Consider the following 20,887-nt stretch of genomic DNA (forward strand, 5'->3'; position numbering starts at 1 on the left):
AATTATGGTCCAGATACGCTTCCATATTTTCCATGTGAATGCAGTGTTTTGTTGTTGGCGTCTCCTCTCACTCTTGTGGTTGCGTGCATGGACCTGCTGCCTGTTGAACAGACAACAGGAGTAATTGTGCTCAGCATATCTGTACCACAGTTCAATTTGAAATGGATTAACAGGAAGGCTTTTTCATTTTCAGAATATAGCTGCAATACTGCATTGATTATTTTAAAGTGAGAGTGAGATGTGAAGTTGTAGTTGTGCATATTGTGCTCATTGTGTTGCATAATTAAGTGTGAAGCTTAGGTATAATGGTGGTGGCTGCGGACAGATGGAAGGAGTGAGTGGTACCACCTAAAACAGGTATTTGGGATCAACGTGTCTAAGGTTAAGCCCAGTACGAGTTTTATCCCACAACTCAAAGCATGCCAGTGCATTGTAGACCAATGTATGTGCAAAAACCGCTACTGCGGGGGAGGAGCCACCGCCCCCCACATACACACCTGAGAAAGCCCCAAGGAGCCGAGGACAGAGGACACCCCGCCACCAAACCCAACCCCCAACCCCAAGGCCCCCCGCAAATATCCATCCCCCCACCCACACCCACTCGCCCAACCCCCCGAGGGGAGGGCCATGAGAGATCCCCTGCCCGAGACCCCAGCAGAGGAGCCAAGGCCCACGCCCAGCAGACGACCACATCCCCAGCCACCTAGGGCACCAAGGGGACGCTGCAAGTCCCCCCGCTGGCCCAGGCACACCGACCAAGCCCTCCAGAGCTCCCCAGATCACCTTTTATTTATGCCGCCCACGCAATGAGCCTTAGTTATTGCTAAAGTGAGAGTGTAATAATGTATTTTAAATATTTTTTTTTTTTGTTTTTGTCCTCTGGTATTTCTGTTTTTGGTTTTTGAAACAAAAATTGAAAATCAAATGATTTTTAAATGTTTGTTTATCCCTCCTTGACCCTGATAAAGAAAAATGCCTAGAATTAAAATTTTTGTTTTTCAATATGAAAATAAAAATTAAATAACCACTTGTTTTTCGATTCCGTTTTCTGACCAAAACATACACTGACTTTTCATGCACCAGGGGTAACCTGTGTGGAAGCAAGGGGACTGTCCTTGCTTCATTACTGCTGCTGCCATTACACAATATGTGTAATATGAATAACATGAACTAAAGGTCTCTGGATTGAAATTACAAACGCTGTTAGGTTGGAAATATCAACAGAGTGAACGAGCTTGTTTACGTTTTTATCCCTCTCTCAAAGTTGCCCGAGCTTGAAGTGTATATTTTTGGACATCCTCGGTTCTCAGAGTGAGGTATCACGTATCAGGAAAACCTCTGTCAAATAACAGCTTCAGGCTTCAAAATAAAAGGGTGTTGGCGGGGGGCCTTGGGGTTAGTGTTGGTGTCGAGGTGCGCTGGGTCCTCGGCTCCTTGGGGCTTTCTCGGGTGTGTATGTGGGGTTCGGTGGCTGCCTCTCAGCTTGGGATCTCAGGGGCGTCTGGGAGGCTGCTCAGTCATGGGGGGTGGCCTGGGGCTCCTTGGCCTCGGCTCTTTCTGCTGGCCTGGCTGCAAGTTTGGGCTTGGGTTCACAGAAGCGGTTCTTGCCCAAACATTTGTCATGGATGCACTGGCATGTCTTTGGCTGTGGGATAAACTCGTACTGGGTTTAACCTTTGACACGTTGATCCCAAATACCAGTTTTAGGTATAACCACTCACTCATTCCCTCTGTTCACAGCCACCACCATTATACTGAAGCTCCACACTTCACCGGATTACACAACACAATAGGCACAACTATAACATCACATCTCACTCTCACTTTAAAACAGTCAACTCTTCCCCACCCTTTCTATTTCCAACCTGATTCCCTCTTCCCTGTTCCCTTCCCCCCACCTAGCCTTACTGCCCTCTTATTTTATATCCTCCCTATGATAAAGTGTTTCTTACCCTTCCTGAGGGAGGGCTGGTGATGGTCACAATCAGTGCTTTAAATTAACACCCGCCAACCCACCAAATGTGGGTAAAAATGTACTTTGGCGGGTAACATTGTAGCGTTAATAGCCATTTTGGCAGGTGAAGAAGGAAACAAATACCACTTCATCTGCTTGAATCAAAAAGCTGCAGAAACGAGGCGACAAGTCATTGTTGCCAGAATAGGCTGTTTTCCGCTAAGAAATTTGAGGGTTTTTCTGTGTGTTTAGATTTGAAAACGTAATGTGTATCTGGCAACACTGCTGGTTGTATGTTGGGTTTACGTGCGGGTTGCGTGCAGTCACGTGACTCTTACTCACCTCCTGCTTAATCCAGGCGGTAGGAGGCTCTTGTAGCACATTAACTCTTGCTCTAACACACGACCTACCTCTGGACTTTAAATCCCTGCCTGGGTCAATGAACTGTTAATTTATGTGTGAATGAAATGGACAATTGTTTTGATTTTGATTTAGAGCAGGGCTTAATATTCTTTATAGTTGTACTTGACACTATACATATGCACTCAATGGCCATTCAAAGTCATATTTGATGTTATTAAATGTATTTTGTCTGTTTCACATAATACATGGTACCTTTAACAGCAATTTGTCTGTTTTTTCAGTTTCTGCTCCTCTCTCCTTTACTCTTCTTATTTACAAGTCTAAAATTATACTTAAATACTTATTATTTTGCTATTACTTTACGTAATAATCTAAGTATCATACGTGTTACATAATCCTACGTTTCCCATGAACACCATATCGTGACGTGTCATAGAACAATTGGCTACGTGCTTACGTTAGCATGATTGTTATGGTTCGGTATTCTTTCTAACTTCAAACAGTGTCCCAGGGACTACATTTTCATCTGAATTACGTTTGTTTATTAAGTTATGAGAATATACTTTATAAAATGTTCACTTGTCAGACACACCCAAACTTCCAGATTGCACCTTTTAGAAGTTGTTACAACATTGTTTTAAAGTAAATGTTTATATTTTTACCATTGCGATGTATTTCTGCAATCAACTAAAAAAAAAAAAAAACTATTTAAAGAAACATGAATGCTTAAATCTATTCTGCGTCTCATACATTTACTTCATGAGGTTTAAAACTCCTCTTCCTGACAATCCTGGCTCCTCCTACCCATTAAGAATGGGAGCTCCTTTCTCTCTACCTCAGAGTAAACAAACACTGTAGTTTAATATAGAATTTATATTGTACTTTATTGTCATTAATGTAACGCTACATTAAAAATATGTTCTCTGCATTCTCTGCTCTGAGGAGTAATGGGCACAATATATTTACGTTCAGTATATGGATTATCCAGTATATACTGTAGATAATTCACTATATAGATAAACCGCAGCAAAGTGTGAGCGCTCACGATCAGTTCCATTTTTAGTAGCCGTTATATCGCCTTGTAATGCCTTTGACATGATCTGTTTGTGACCCAATGCGACACAGCGCTAAGACAAAACCAATGATCATCACTTTAAATTGACTATTTCTGTGGTTAGAAGAGGTGACGATGACAAGAAGTAACTGAGCATCTTAACACTTCGCTGAGTGTTTGAAACAGCCGACTACTCACCTACTGCTGCCTGCTACTGCCACACACAACACTCTGAAGCAGCATCTGTCGGACTCACAATCGCAATAGCCGCTTTAATATTCATGTGTTTTACTCTAATGTGCAGTTTTTTGGCTGAAAACAATAGCAAGAGTGTGTAGATAGCTAAAAAAATCACTATCGTAATAAACCTGTGGCATGAAGTCCGCGTCCACAGACACGCCCTCTCATGCATATGCATGAAGGTCCCAAAACAGCCTGTTTTATTTTTTTTAATTTAATTTAATTTTATTTTTTTTACTTGTCTGCACATGCTGTCAAAGGTCAACACTACAAGAAGTGCAATCATTTTGAGACAAGCAATGCATGTTTGTTATTTCAATAAAATAAATTGATTTATTTTATTGCTTAATTGTGACCATCACCAGGCCACCCTAGGGAAGGCTAAGAAATATTTGATTATAGGGAGGATATAAAAGGGAGAGCAGTGTTACACCTAAGTGGAGGGGGAGGGGAAAGGGAGCAGAGAGGAGAGACTCAAGGTAGGAAATACTGTAGAAAGGGTGGGGAAGAATAGATTGTTTTACAGTGAGGGTGAGATGTGAAGTTGTAGAATATATTGTGCTTATTATGTTTGTGTAATCAAGCCAGTATAGTGACAAGTGTGGAAGCTTAGCTATAATGGTGGTGGCTGTGGACAGGGGCAATGAGTGAGTGGTAATACCTAAAGCAGGTATTTGGGATTAACGTGTCTAAAGTTAAGCCCAGTATGAGTTTTATCCCACATCCAAGGCGTGCCAGTGCATCGTAGACCAGTGTATGTGCAAAAACCGTTACCACAAACCCAGGAACTGCCCCGGGCCCGCAGATGCAGCCAGGCCAGAAGAAAGAGTGGGGGCCAGGGAGCCCCAGGCCCACCCTCCCACGGCCGAGCAACCCCCAGATGCCCCCAAGGTCCCAGGCCGAGAGGCAGCCACCGCCCCCCACACACACATCCGAAGAACCCCAAGCAGCCGAGCACCCAGCGCATCCCGCCACCGACCCCAACCCCAACCCCAAGGCAACCCGCCAGCATCCCCCCCCCCCTACCCACACACAGCCAAGCACCAAACCCCCGAGGGGAGGGCCCAGAGAGCCCCCCGCCCGAGACCCCAGCAGAGGAGCCAAGGCCCACGCCCAGCAGACGGCCAGAGCCGCGCCGAACGGGCAGCCAGCAGGCGCCGACCAAGCACCCCAGAGCGAGCCAGATCGCCTTTCCTTGATGCCGCTCGCGCGATGAGCCCTAGACCCCCCCACCAAAGGGCCCAGCCACACCGTAGAGCCCAGCTCACAGCGCTCCGCCCAAACAGCCTGTTTTTAGAAGAGGGCTAAAACTCCAAAAACAGGCGAGTTTTGGAGAATAAACCTCAAATACTATGTTGTTGGGATTCTGAAAACGAATGTAGTTGAATGAAAAATAACTTAATACTGGACTTTTCAATATTACACTGTACAAAAAAATCTGTACTTTATTACTTTCACTACGCTTTATTTGAAAGACAAATATTGATCTTTATACTCCATTACATTTCTACAAGTGCTTTCATTACTAAGTAATTTAAGGGGTTTTCATTGCTTCAGTTATGATTCTAAAAAGTTTCTGTTGATCCTCATACAAGCTGTCCCACTTCCAAACCTTTAATGCTCGTCAATATGAGCCAATCAGAGAGAGGCAGGTCACGTCTAAATCATCTGAAACCCACACTTCAGAAACATTGAGTCTTTACTTCTCTCAAATCAAGAGTTTCAAGCTTCTTACTCTGTAAATTTCACCCTTTTCATTTTATTCAGTTTATATATTGAAATCTGTTTTGAAAAGAAAAACAAATACTTCACTACTTTTACTTAGGTAATGTTTGAAACAGCACATTGAAACTTCAAAGTATACTTCTGTCGGAACAGTCTTCATCCTAATCATCCTAACCATACTAATATAGTATATACTAAATAGTATATACTCATTGAGTGTGTAGTGCATAGTACGTTCAAATGCGATTTTGAACATAGCCATTTGTCAGAAGAAGAAGAGCGGCCACTGGTGTCACTCTGCTGCGACATCTGGGATTACCATTTCAACTATTTGCTTTGCTATATTTTGAAATGAAATGTTAAATGTTACTTCCTTTATCATTTCAGTTAAGTTACAAAATGAGCATAGTCTTAAGGAAAAAAATGACGATGCTGTTTTGATTATTTATTATTCATTTTATTTATAATTGGAAAAATGCAGCAATATTCTGAAAATGAAAAAGGATTTCTGTTAATCCTTCTTAAATTGAATTATGGTACAGATATGCTTCAAAGGCCTACGGCTGAAAGGAAACAAAGGCAGTCAGACTGCTGTGGTTTCTGAAATAAATTAAAAGAACACTCTCTTTGTTTTGACAGCTGGGTAACTAATGCTTTTTTTGTTGTTCATCATCACTTTTTCCTCCATGGTTGTGTTTACAGCCACGTGGGTGGGTGAGTGAGTGAGTGAGTGAGTGAGTGAGTGAGTGAGTGAGTGAGTGAGTGAGTGAGTGAGTGAGTGAGTGAGAAAATAAATTTAGAAAAAATTTCTCACTCACAACTGCTTTTAATATTCTATATCATTATATGTATTTTTTAATAAATTATTTTAAGAAAAGAAAAAATATTCAGAACACCAACAAGAATACACTGAGTGACAGAAAAATATACAAAAATCAAAGCAAAATCACACAAAATGACTAAAAAAAACCAAAACAAATATATACAAAAAGATATAGAAATATACAAAACAACAAGCATAGACAAACTTTATGTTCTTTCCTGTATTAAAATAATGTTCTAAATGCTGTCATGAATTCTGATATTTTGGCCCTTGTATCAGACAATCAAACATTTTTTTCTGTGATAAAAGTCCATCTCTGCTCAAACCTATAACCCAGAATACAGAGGAATGTTATAGTTAGGTATAAACCCAGCATGTCTATCAGCTCAATGGACACAGGTCAAATAGTGGAGCCCAAACATGGTGAAGCAGCTTTTAGTTGTTGTACTGCAAAGAAATGAAGAAACTGTTGCATAACTGAAGCCAGCATCCAATGTGAACATTTTGAATCCCAAGTTAAAAATGCTATTTTTTTTCCATTTCTTATGATTTTGCTTCTGATTTCTAATCAATTTCAATGTGTGTTTACACTGTCTGTTTTGATCATTTTAAATCTGGCATTGTGTTTTTTGACTATGTTCTCTGTCTTTTTTTCATGTAAAACACATTGAGTAGACTTGATGAAGAATGTGCTATACAAATCTATTTGCCTTACGACCAACTTCCAGGTTTGTCTTGTGTTTTTTGTAGAAGCTATTCAAACAAATATTGCAAAATTGATGAAAATCGACTTCTAAAATAAAATTAAAAATCACCAGTGGTTTTTTTTTTTTTTTGTTCAAAACACATTTTCTGTGATATTCACAACAAGACCCAATAAAGATGATCTTTAGTTTTTAAGCTGTGTGTTTCTTGTAGAAGTTGTGTAAAATAATATACAGTATCCTATGTTAAAATAAAGAAAAAACCATTAAAAAAAACATGTTTTTTGTATTATTGCATTAATAACTGCTTCAGAATTATCAGGATGGCTTGTTAAACATTTCACATGATATGCAGAGGGGGGGAAAATCAAGACAGTGAAGTAATACATTTTATTTTTTAATTTAGCTTTTCGGCGTTACACTTTGTAGTCGGGTCCTCCTCACACTGCTCTAGTCTAAATATGCAGCTTATTGACAGCTTCAGGTCTTTTTCAGATCAACAGACAGACTATTGAAGAAAACAGTTGTGTATGTAGTATGTGCTCTGTGTTACAGTGGGTAGATAGAGGTGTAGATTGTGCTTGTACTACTTTTTTTTTTATTGCGAGTTATTGAACTGATGAATCTGAATGTGCCAATGTCTTTCTCACTTTACTGATGACATCAGGTGCACTTAGATTGCACTGCTGATAAAGCTGAAGCCTCGCTAACCATCTTTTTACAGTACGCACACTAATGTGTATATTATCTGTAATAGCAAGGCATAATGCTATTTCAGCCTGTGTCAAGCCTTGATTGAAAAGACAGCTGATGTGGTGACCTATATGCTCCTGCTCCTCGGACATTGTCATACACTCAATGATGTTTCCTGCAATGATTTATGGGAAACAAAATAAATTAACTCGTTATCACAGGGGAAAAAAGTCTTGTTATCTCAAGAAAATGTAGTCGTTATTATCACGGGAAAACGGAGGAAATAAAATGTATGAAAGAATGGCCCCTTAGGGTTTCCATCATAATGTGGCCCTTTGATCAAACAAATACATTTTTGTGGCCCCTGCTGTCATAGACAGTATACACGTAGCTCAAACACATCAAACTCTACACTAGCACGAGAGAACAACTATGCCGGTGTTCTGTACAGCTTTTGGTTGCAATAAACCAGATCCCGTGGGATTACCTTACACAAGTAAGATTGGTTATTTTACCATATATAATATTATGTCATCGTAACTAACGTTATTTACGTGTATAAGAACAGGAACTGGTACTCTCTCTCATGGTCTCTTGCTGTTTTTTTTTCTTCTTCACATCTTGAAGGTTTCCTTGTGATACAGGCTTGTAGAGGCAGTGGGAAGTTGTTTTAAGATGGGGGGGGGGGGGGGGTTGTTTCTACTAATTCATCAGTGCTCTGTAGTGAACACTTCAAACCTGATTATTTTGACAGGACGGGTCAGATAGTCAGGCATAGAGATAGTGCAACCCCATCTGTCTTCAACTTCCCATGTCATCTTCAAATAGTAGGTGTATATTTACTCTACATGCTAACAGAGATATCTATGATTCAAATGGAAAACAAAAGTTAATATCATGCTTTGCTAAAAATGTTTTTTCCACCTTTTTTTTTTTAACCAAGGTACATATTTTTATTGAAAAATGCACACCACCAACTGAAAATCTTTGTTAAAAAAATGAAACTTTGAAGCCTATATTAACAATATACAGTAATTCTTATCAAAGTGGCTTGAATTTGAATCAATAAACACAAAAAAGTGTTTTTTCATGGGAATCAAATGAACAACAACAAAATCTGTTATGATTTGTCACATTTCGTTTTTCAAATAAAAAATGCAATTAACAATATGCAGCAATTCTTATCATACTGTATTGAATACAAAACAAAAAACAACAAAAAACAAACAAACAAAAAAGTTATCATCTTTCATATTTTGCATATTGGGATGAAAGTGTTTTTTAAAAAAAAACTAAAACATAAATAATGATTAATACAGTTGAACTTTATTCTGTTAATTGTTGTTTTGTTTTATATAATATTTTTTTATATTATATAATTTTATATCATATTTATATAATATAAAAGTATATTATTATTAATAAAAAAAATATTAAATCTATAATTCATGTGATCATTTCTTGGCTGATTTGTTGTTATTTGTATTTCTTAATTTAATCTGACTCTGGGACATGCACAAGAATTCCGTTGTACCTGTTCTTTTTTGGCAATAAACTTTATTCTGTGTGTGTGTGTGTGTGTGTGTGTGTGTGTGTGTGTGTGTGTGTGTGTGTGTGTGTGTGTGTGTGTGTGTGTGTGTGTGTGTGCGTGCGTGTGTGCGTGCGTGCGTGCGTGCGTGTGTGTGTGCGTGTGCGTGTGCGTGTGTGTGTGTGATAAATTCAAATAACAAATCAAACTTTTTCTTTAATGAAATATCAAAATAAGTCATTTATCAGTATACCATATAGCCTACCACATGTCTTTGTTGGGGCGTAATGCAAACACTTTGAGCATGAAATCACGTGTTTTTCAATGTCGACAGCATCCTGTATCATAAGTAAATCTCTGCCGTTTGCAACAAACTAAACCGTGTGAAAAACGGGTAAAAATTCAGAGCGTTATGATGATTATTGTAACTGGGATACACCTTCCTCAGTAGAAATAAATGCAGGCCGGGCCCTTTAAGAGACCTGTCCAAGATCACAACGTCAGTCCATGAGAGCGTCTACGTATAATTTCTATATAAAAGTCTATGCCTGCTGTGATAGAAGCTCAGCCAATCAAAAAAGAGCCTTATTTTGGAGGCGGTGCCTAAGTGGGAAATGATTTAACCCTTTGTGTGCCGCACGCGCAGCCTTTTTTCCCTTCTACCGTCATATTGATGAGGACATTTCAGCCGTCGTTTGAGATCGATTTGAACACATCCATACGGTCCATTTATCCCGAGGTTTCTCACTGAGGAAACACTGCAGAACTCTTTTCCCACCAAGTAAGTCAAACATAGGGATATTTTAATTTAAAGGGGCACATTTTGATTATACTCTAAAGGGCAAAGTCAAATATTGCTTAGCTATGAAATTTTACAAATTCAACTGATAATTATAAAAATTAATTTGAAATGAACAAGATTGTTAGAGGGGATTCTGACCAGAAAATATAACTAAATTAAACAAAAAACAAATAAATAATTAAAAATTAATTAATTAATAAGTTAAAAGAAAATTACAAATGCAACTGATAATTATAAAGATAAATTCAAAATGAACCACAATGATATATATATATATATATATACACACTGGAGTGAAAAAAATGACCTATATATATATATATATATATATATAGATAAAAAAAAAATTCACTCCAGTGTATTTTGCCAGATCAGCATTTTTTTGAGAGAAATTGACAGGTTTCCAGATGTTTATGTTTTGCCAGATTATACTGATGCTGATGTGTTTTATTTTCATAGCCTCTTTTGTGAGTGAGGGGCTTTGACAAGAGGATGTAGTGGTGCATTTGTATTTCTATGAGCATTTGCACATCTGTACAACAAAACACACTTGATGACAGTTTGATATTGGTGTATTGAGTAAATGTATGCATATTACTGGAATTTATTTATTCTTTTGCCATATTATAGTCATCCTGGGGTTGTGATGATGGGGCCTTTGAAAATTGTTGCCCAGGGTACAGCGAAGTGTTAATCTGGCCCTGCATAAACATCTATTCAGTGTGACGCTGCAAATTGGGAAGTTACACAAATTAGCACATTAAGCATTTGTGCCACCAGGGGGAGCTGTTACCCTATAACAAAGCAATCGACAAATACCTGTGAAGTATCCCGTTTTGGTGTGGAAACTCCCGTATTTTACCCCTCTTCCCGCCATCTTTTATTATTATTTTCCCGGAAATATCCCGTATTTTAATGTGATAATAATTAAAAGATGCCTTACTAAACTGAATGTCGTCACTAGCCTGGCGAGAACTTCCACCTGAAATGGCCTGAGTGGCAGTTCTCGCGAGATTAGTGATTAGTGCTGACAGCAGCAACAAACCAGGAAACAACTCAGAACAGAGATGATGAATGAAGACGTTCCAGAAAAAAAAAAAAAAAAACTAAGAACTGGTGTAAATACGTTGAGAAATGAGACAGAGAGTTTATCTTCATAAAGAGCAGCAGGATGGGACACAGTTACATGTTCTGTTAGATTAATAATAACTGAGATTTTACCGTCTACCACAGCGGAAGGAACGACTTAAGTCACCATGAAAAATCAGCCAATCACAAGCTCCACAAATATACACTGCTTTAATAAAGTGTTAAAGGATGTAAAGTCTGTAATAAATGTGTCTAATAAGTCATTAGTGAATACTAGAGAACCACATGAGTCAGCATGAGAAATTATAAGAAAATATATAATGAAAATAAAATGTAAATGTCTAACTTAAAGACAAGCAATGTGAAATTAACAGTAAATATGCTTGTGCAAGTGTTGACTTGTATATAAATTGTAAGTATATTAAATAAACACGTGTGCTTCATATACACATTTATGTTTTTATTTAGGCTGTTTTATAATTTAGGAATTAGGGCTGGGCGATATATTGAGATTCAAGATGTATCGATGTATCATTTCTATTTTGGCGATATAGAAAACTATAATATTTCATATATATATACAGTATATATATAATAGCTTATTATGTATCAAAATACTAGTTTTAGGAGTCACTGCTTTTACTTCTCAGAACAACATGTAAAGCTCAGTTAGATGATTAATGAATGCATATATTGTGCATCTGTTTGTTAATAAATGAGCCTGTGTAGCATTTTGCATCAGCAAATTTAACCCAGATTTGTCCTTCTGGTCAGACTTTATTTAATAAAATTATCTAGATTTATATTGTATATCACCATTTTGAGAAAATATATTGAGATATGAGTTTTGGTCCATATTGCCCAGCCTTAGTAGGAATGTTCACAGCATTTTAATGTTAATAAAGGTCAACCTACCAGATTCTAATCACGTAATTGTATTTAGTAAGTGGTTGACAAGTGGCTATTTTCGATTTCTTGCACTCGACTTTCGGTGTTTTTTCCCTTTTTCTCTTTTTTTTTTATTTTTTATTTTAATTAACAATTAAACACACCACAACAATTGTTATATATTTACTATTAAAATATTTAACAAATATCACGTTCCACGAGCTCTGTCGTAAAGAATCCGGTAAAGGAAGTGACGTAAAATACGCGCATGCGTTGAAAGAATCCTGAACTTTATTATGTTTTAATTTTGTTTTTCCTACTGTGGGTTTAATCCGATTTGTTCCCCTTTAGGCGATAAAGGCAATGGTGTTGTGATGTTTATATGATATCAGAAGAAAGGGTTATGGTGTTATTTAGAAGTCATATTTATATACTGTCAGAATTTTCAGAGTGTGAAAAAAAATGTACCAACAAGTTGATGGTTGGTGTAGAAATTACAATAGTAATGCAAAACAATCTGGCAGCCAACTTTTAAGAAATATAATTAAAATACATACTGTGCTATTGTGAATGTGCACGAGAGATTTAAAAGATGAACACAGTTTTATATAGTGGTATTTTGAGTGAAGCTTTTCGAAATACAAATACGTTTTTGCAGAATTTTGCACTAAAAAATGTATTGAAATAAACATCTTGGGTGATGCGTTATACAAAGTTCTGTAGTTATATATATATATATATATATATATATATATATATATATATATATGTGTGTGTGTGTGTGTGTGTGTTTTGATAGCTGTAGTTTGTTTTTAGTTGATCACATTGGCTTTGGAAATGTTTTGCCACCAGGGAGCAGCATTGTGTGTCAAGTGTCTACTGATAAAGTCACACAAAGGCTTTCACATGTATCTGCATGAAATATAAAAACACGAATTAAATATAATATATTAGTAATGAAAGATGATTGAGAGGTTTTGAATTATTTCTTCATATTTATTGAATCAACTTTGTAGGCAAGGCAAGTGTATTTGTATAGCGCATTTCATACACAAGGCTTTACATGATTAAAAAGTGCAACAGAAAACATTGGACGGTTTAAAAATCAATAAGATATGAGGCGATGATTGTAAAGTTGCGCATGCTAGAATAAACAGCAACTTTTTGCAACATTTAGCAACAAACCACATTAAAAAACATATATGATCTTTTTGTTTTTCAATGTTACTTGTGACCAGATTTACAGCAGTATTTGTGAAATTTGTGATATTTAATTTCTCGTAAAAATGTAATGTCACTGTTAAATCTAAATGTAAATATTAAATATAAATATAAATGTTGTATCTAAATGTTGAGTATAAATTTAAATGTTAATTCTACATGTCACGGGTGAAAGTAAATATTTAGCTAATATGCAAATTCACTGGTAGTACCAACATAAAAGCTCATTCCGGTGAATTAGCATATTAGTTAAATATTTAGTTTCCCCGTGACATTTAGATTTAACACATAATATCAACATTTTACATTTAGATTTAACATTTAGATTTAACTTTGACATTATATTTTTACAAGAGAAAAAAAATCACAAATTTCAGTCAAAAGTAACATGGTTTGGTGTCAAATGTTGCAAAAAGTTGCCGTTTATTTTAGCATACGCATCTTTACAATTGGCTCTCCATAATTAGAACATTAAAATCAGCAGTACAAACTTTAAATCAATAATAAAAATGATTAGAAATCTCCTTCTCAGTCATAAACAGTAGAGAAAAAAGTGCCTTTAACTTGGATTTAAAAAGGTTCACATGAGATGCTGACTTCAGCTCTGCTGGCAGTTAGTTCCACTTCTTTGCAGCATAACAACTAAAAGCATGCGCCACCATGTTTTTCACGTTACGTACTCTCACCTCAATCCCAAAACTCAAAATGGTTAACCTCACATTTATAGATTGCCATCACACCTAGCATAGCACAAAAGTATCCAACGGTAAAAACAGTATAGATTGAGACGAAGATCTTGTCCAGTTTGTTGGCGATTTTCATGTTTTGCTGGTCGCACTTATCTTTCTCTTTAATGCCTTCCAGGAATTTGGCAACTTTCCGGAGCATCTCTGTGTCCTCAGAGGAGCTCAGCTGGACTACAGTGATGTCAGGCTTTGGTTCTGCAGGAAAATTAGGAAACAATTAAAGCTGCAGGTTATTTCATAGTGAATCAGTTACTGATAATATCCTCTAACACGTTAACATGAAGGTTAAAAGACAGGCTTACATGTTGCTGGCAGTGGCGGTTCTAGGGAGGGGCGAACAGGGGTCAGCGCCCCTGTAAAACTGACCCTGTCCCCTCCCACATTTAATAAAAAGAAAAGCTTTGATAGCGCGCCAATGTGACAGGCGTAACAAAGGTGAGTGGCACTTGCTTCCAGTCAGACCCCTTAGAGCACCACACCGCTAGAAGGTTGAATGTGGCTGTGTCCCAATACCCACACTACACCCTATGGACTTCCACAAAGGGCACACTTGGTTTAAGACAAGTGCACTTCGAATGTAAAGTGTGTAAGGGGACAAGTGTGCTGAAAGGGAAGAATTGGGACAGTTTGAGGTTACGTCATCCACCTTAGTCAGGACGTCATCAATCGTGGCGGCAAAATGGCATTTATAGCAACTGCGCTAGCAATGTATTTAAATATAATACATATTACAGAAATGAAATAATTGATACCTTACACTTGGAAAATCCTTTTTTTTGCCATTTTTGATGCCAACAGGGTTTATTGTGAGAGTTTGTCCGCCATCGATTTAAAGCAGAACTAAGTAACTTGCACTAACTCCCCCTAAAGGTCCCTTTTGGTTATGTCACTGTCATAAACACTCCACACCCCCCGCCACCTGCCCCACCCCACAGCTCTTCCAAAACGGTAGCAACCGATCACTGAAAAGTCCTAATACAACGGTGACACTAAGGGTGCTTTCACACATATAGTCCCATGTGATCATGTGAACGTAGGAGGAAGAGAGACAAGTAAAATAAATGAATCATGTGGGAGTAATACGGAAGGGAGTGTGGAAATGTGTGAAGTGTTTCTGTGCTGATAAAGCGGCTCTGAAAATGGATGGATGGATAGATAGATAGATGGATGGATATTTGTGTGTGTGCTGCCTGATGGAGCGCTGGCTTGCGAGTGTGTACGTGTGCCTGTTGCCGTGACGACGGTACGTGATTGCTGTGTGATGGGCTGTCACTGCATGGAGTTGCTCCATTCCTCGGACAAAGGTCTTCTCTGCCTTTTTTTGCTGTGCCGCCATGATATAAGTTTGAGAAAAGTGAATTTGTAGACAACCGTGTGCAGGGGCTGGTCATTATCTAACATTAGTTTGTATTGGACTGCCGTAAAGCAGTACGTCTTGTTGTGGGACGTTCCAAGTTATGAGTAATTCAGTTCATTAAAGTCCACTTGCATGCACACTTCACACAGCTGTGCATGAACGGCACATACTTGGTGAAGCTTAAGCACACTCTGCACGATTGGGACACCCTACACACTTGCACCCTTCAGCGGGAGCGTGCAACCGCCCACCACCCCGAACTTCACCTAACACAGTAAAACTGGTTTAGAACCACCACTGGTTGCAGGACAAACTTTAATCTGGACATTTAAAATGTGTTTACCATCACTGTCTTTCTCACCCTCGTCCTCTTCCTCTGTCTGTTTTTTGTTGTTTTTCTGAGACTTGTCTTTGGATCTGCAACATGCAATAAACCCACCATTGTGGGCTACCCCTGTCAGCAGCATGGATGCCAACATACTCACGACCAGCAACACCAGGCAAACACAGAAGTGTGTCCCTACAGCACAGACAGAAACACATCAGTCTTATTGTTTGCATATTCTAGAATCAGATTGTGACTGTATCGAATGAGAAGTGACTGACTGATGATGGGAGCACAGCTACTGTCCCCAGGCAGCTGATCATTGAGGATGTTGAGGAACAAAGTGAAGCTCAGCACCAGAGTGACTTTGAAGGAATTGCGCTCTCCACCTCCCAGAGGCATGGCAAAGCTCCCTATATCCAGCATCATGATGAGGATACTGGGCAGCAGCAACGTGATGAAGGGATTTGTCACTTTAATTTCCAGTTGCACCTAATAGATAGATAGATAGATAGATAAAGTTTATTGTCATTCATACACACACCATAGGCACATACAAGAACGAAATTTGTCACACAAGGCTCGACTTTAGGCTTTAAAAGCATAAAAACACACAATAAAACCGTATAAAAAAACATACATTTTAAAACATTGAACTGCGAGTTTATATGGAAATGGGTAAATCAGCAGAGTTTGGCCTGGTTGTCACCAGCCAGTGCAGCCACAGCCAACTATTATAATGAGTGATAGAGCAGATAAATGTTACCTCCAGCAAGATTAACAAACACACTGTTTAAAGGACTGCGTTTTGATCCAAAGCCTGTTTCCCAAACTAAAGGTCACGGCCTCAGGATGAGTTTTCTTTGAATCACCTGTTGGTTAATCAAATTTTCTAAAAAAAAGAAAAACAAATCAGTTATTTTGGTAATTTATTTTATTTTCAGGTTTTATCAAAGAACTTGAGAAGATTTTTCATGCTCTCATTTTTTCTCCAGGTGAGGCATGGGCCAAAAAATAATAATAATTAAAAAAAATGGATTGTGCTTTTATTTTGAAAATTATTTTTTTTTTAATGCATCATTGTGCCATCTCTACACAACTAGAAATAGTAAAAAAAAAAGAGAAAAAGATCATTTTTCCAAAGCACAACTTTTTCCAATATTTTTTTCATTTGAATTATTGTCATGTGAATTAATTTTTGTACTTGAAGGATTTTTTTTGTACTTACAGTAAAAACTGAGGCTTGTTCAGTTGATTATCTACCTGAGTGAGTTAGTAATACCTGACAGGTAGATTTTCTATGACTCTCGTTGTATACCCATCACACTGCTTACACACCATTTACACTGATGTCCACCCCCAGCACCAGGTGTTTCCATGCAGGCAGACCTACTAATACTGTATCATGTTTTTCTGCAATCTGTGCGTTCTCCTCACCCTTTTCGCTCTTTTCTGTTTCAGGTGTCTTGAAGCTGGAGATGGCAGTTCCTGATCTGTTTTTTTACGGCTCAACTAGTCTGGGACACCCTGATGTTCTTTCTCTCTATCCTGTTCTGTGCTCATCTTTCTGTCCACTAACCCCAACCAGTCGAAGCAGATATCTGCCATCTCTGAGTCTGGTTCTGCAGGAAATTTCTTCCCATTTAAAAGTTTTTTTCTCCCCACTGTATATTTTGATAGTGCTTCGAGATGATTATTATTGTAATTTGCACTCGATAAATAAAGTTGCATTGAATTAAAAGTCCAGTCCCTCTAAAGTAAGTAACCAGATATTCCATACACGTGGCTTTTTTAACTTACCAGGATGTAGTTGCGATAAGACCCTCGGTTAGCTAATGTCACATTTTCAGTCTTCCAATCACCATGGCTACCATCAACCATCTTCAGCTGACCCATATTCAGCCACATCCCACATCCTGAAAGAAAACACAGCCTTTTTTTAATGGAAAAGCAATAAATATTGATAAATACTATAATGTTAGTACTAATTTGAGTTTATTTAGTGTTCCTCTTTTTAGAATAATGTAATATTTCCCAACACAATTACACAGGTATAGTGTGTTAAGTTGAGGTTTTGTTTATTCAGACAAGGTTTTTCAGGAAATGTGATATCTCCTGACATGTTTCAACTGCCAGTCTTTGTCAGAGGAGTTTTGCTGATCGCCTTTGATGGTTCCTTTGAAGTTTCACTTGACTTCCATGTAATAGTTCCAGCGTGATTCATTTTGTCTTTTTTTTTTTTTTTAACAGTATGTTAAGTTGAGGTTTTGTTTATTCAGACAAGGTTTTTAAGGATTTTTTTTTTTATCTCCTGACATATTTCGACAGTCAACGGCCAGTCTTCGACTGATCGGCTTTGATGGTTCCTTTGAAGATTCATCAAAGGCGCTCAGCAGAACTCCTCTGACGAAGACTGGCAGTTGACAGTCGAAATATGCAAGGAAATCAAAATTTCCTGAAAAACCTTGTCTGAATCAACAAAATCTCAACATACTGTTAAAATGATGGTCTACAGTTTCTAGAGCAAGAGTTTAAGCTTCACACAAAGCTTGCTTGTAATTTTTAAGCGATCTTCTGAGCTCACCGTCATTATACCATGCTTGGATGGCAATGGGGCATTCATCCTCAGCAAAGGGATAGTTGAAGAGGTTGATTTCACAGTTGACCTGTACATTTATGATCACAGTGTGCTTCAGGGTGCCGTCGTAGTAAACCACCAAATCCCGAGAGCTATGCTTCAATTCTGATGATATCCTGGACAGATTAAAGTGAGTTCTTAGGAAAGTGCTGGGCTGATATTGTTATTTTATTAGCAGACAGTCTGGGGGAGTAAACTGACTTACGCATTAGTCACCTGGAGCTCAGGCACCCAAACTCTATTGACCGGCACAACCACTTCATAAAAGTCATAGTCTGAGGTGTTCCATTTTAGGTCAGGATCTTTCCACATCTGTGTCGAAAAGTAAAAATCAAAATTTTTGCAAAATTTTTGATCATTCAAAACAAAATATAGTCTTACAATTGTGGCCTGCAAACGAGCGAAGAGACGGAGATTCTTGGTGTCCTGTTTTAGAGAAATGTAAAAATAATCGAGAAATATTCAGGTCCAGGTAGAGAAAGTTAAGCAAAACATTTGGAGAAATACTTACAACGGACAGAGTTTGGTATTCAATGAATGGCACATGGATCGTTTGGGTGCAATTCTCAGACTGAGGCTGAGATGCATAAGCATTCTTCAGCAACTTCTCAGCCAGACATCTGCGTGTGTTGCACGTTGTATTTTGATTTCCTGAAACTGCACATGTAGATGCATTTGAAGCTTATTTCTTTACATCTAATAAGGAATTGTAATATTTGTCAGAGTCGTAGCCTAATTATGTTACTTACCGACAGGAAGTAAAGTCATTAAGATGATCACCTTCTCCATGTCTCTGGTTTGGTCCCTTCCTACACTAGAGAAGCCCCTGAGATGTCATGTGGAACTTATGACTGGAGACTGACTGAAACCTGTGCTGCACTTAAATAGGCCTCTTAGTGGTGTTTAACCACACAACAATAATGCTCAAAGGCATGGGGACAATACGACTGACGCATGACAGCCCTGAATTATAAAGTCATTAATTACAGCATTCTCGCTTTGCTCTTCATAGAGCCTGTGCAAACACAGGTTATGAGCACAATTACTCCTGTTGTCTGTACAACAGGAAGCACGGAACTTCAGCTGCTCATTGCTATCAAATCTAACCACAAGAGTGAGAGGAGACGCCAACAACAAAACCCTGCATTCACATGGAAAAGGCCTTCAGTCTGCCACTGCTGAAAGGAAACAAAGACAATCAAACTGCTATGGTTTCTGAAATTAATTAAAAAAAACACACACACACCTTGTTTTGACAGCTGGGTAACTAATGCATTTTTTGTTGTTCATCACTTTTCCCTCCACGGTTGTATTTACATCCACATGACTAGGCGAGTGAGAAGTTAAAAAATTAATCATTGAGGATTTTCTCAGGTAACTCCCTTTCAATAATCAATATCATTGTATTTTTTTATCAACTATTTTAAGAAATGACAAAATATTCAGAATACCAACAAAAATACAATGAGCGACAGAAAAATACAAAGTGATACAAAAATAGACAAAACCTATGTTCTTTACTGTTTTATAATAATGTACAGATTGGTAATTATTCTAAATGCTGACATGAATTCTGATATTTTGGCCCTTGTATCAGACAATCAAACATTTTTGTAGCCCGCACTGTGATAAAAGTCCACCTATGCTCTAACCTATAACCCAGAGTACAGGGAAATGTTAGTTAGGTATAAACCCAGCTTGTCTAGATCTATGGACACAGGTCAGACAATGAAACCCAAACAAGGTAAAGCAGCTTTTAGTTGTTATGCTGCAAATAAATTAAGAAACTGTAGCAGAACTTAAGCCAGCATCCAATGTGAAAATTTTGAATCCAAAGTTAAAAATTCTATTTTTTTCATTGCTTAATAACTTTTTACTGATTTTGTTTTTGATTTCTAAACATGTGAAAGCTTTCAGGGAATGCCTTGCAAGAAAAATCTGTTCAATTCAGACTATGTCTTATGTTTCCCGGTTTGATGGCATCTGCCATCCCCGTAATTGGCCTTGGTCACCTCCACAGGAAAATATTCCAGCTGTGGATGACCTCTTGTGGGCTGAACCCCGTGCATCATGACTCACGGGGTGAATGCCCAGACACATGGTCCCCGTGGTGTGACCATCATCATCAAACCCCATTTTTCGTGGCGCAAGGGATGCCTATGGCCACCGTCGCGTCCAGGGAAGTGGTCACCACGAACGCCTCCACATGAGGTTCGACCTGTGGGTGGCCTTACATGGGCTGAGCCCTGTGCCTCATGGTGCACGAGTGTAACACCAGAGTACAGCACGGCTCTGCGCCACTGGCGGGTTTCCTGATGCACGGTGTACCTATGGGCCCCGTTACCTCCAGGAAAGTGGTCTCCACAGACACTAGCCTACCGGGCTGGGGTGGGGTCCACGAGGGCAAGTCTGTGAGGGACCACTCTGATGCGGACCTCCGGCGCTCTCACATAAATTATTTGGAGCTCTCAGCGGTGTTCCGCTAGCTGATTCACTTCCTTCTGTCTCTCAGGGGACATCATGTCCTGGTGAGGATAAACAATACCACGACTGTGGCGTATGTAAACCGCCAAGGCGGGTTGCGTTCCTGTTGTTGCATATGCTGGCACGCAAACTGATCCTGTGGAGTTGTGGTCTTCTCCTCTCACTATGGGCGGGGATCCTGAACGCGGGTGCACCGGTGTACGGGGAATGGATGTTACACCCACTGGTGATGCAACAGGCCAAGGTGGACCTG

At 38.6% G+C, this 20,887-nt stretch overlaps 1 protein-coding gene across 2 annotated transcripts; it reads right to left on the bottom strand.

Annotated features, from left to right (window-relative positions):
• Positions 1-13,624: 13,624 nt before the first annotated feature.
• LOC114468768 (5-hydroxytryptamine receptor 3A-like) lies at positions 13,625-19,002 on the bottom strand. 2 transcript variants are annotated; one of them, XM_028455836.1, is made up of 9 exons: positions 18,900-19,002; positions 18,662-18,807; positions 18,532-18,576; positions 18,356-18,462; positions 18,097-18,266; positions 17,313-17,428; positions 15,794-16,004; positions 15,549-15,707; positions 13,625-14,025 (listed from the first exon to the last, which is right to left on the bottom strand). In XM_028455836.1, exons 1-9 carry the CDS (start codon positions 18,937-18,939, stop codon positions 13,772-13,774), a joined length of 1,248 nt encoding a protein of 415 aa, XP_028311637.1. In that variant the 5' UTR covers positions 18,940-19,002; the 3' UTR covers positions 13,625-13,771. The 2 variants fall into 2 exon arrangements, with proteins under 2 accessions (XP_028311637.1, XP_028311636.1); XM_028455835.1 differs by having other exon boundaries at positions 15,531-15,707.
• Between the last annotated feature and the right edge of the window lie 1,885 nt (positions 19,003-20,887).

This window comes from Gouania willdenowi, chromosome 8 (assembly GCF_900634775.1).
Source record: "Gouania willdenowi chromosome 8, fGouWil2.1, whole genome shotgun sequence".
Classification (NCBI taxonomy): domain Eukaryota; kingdom Metazoa; phylum Chordata; class Actinopteri; order Blenniiformes; family Gobiesocidae; genus Gouania; species Gouania willdenowi.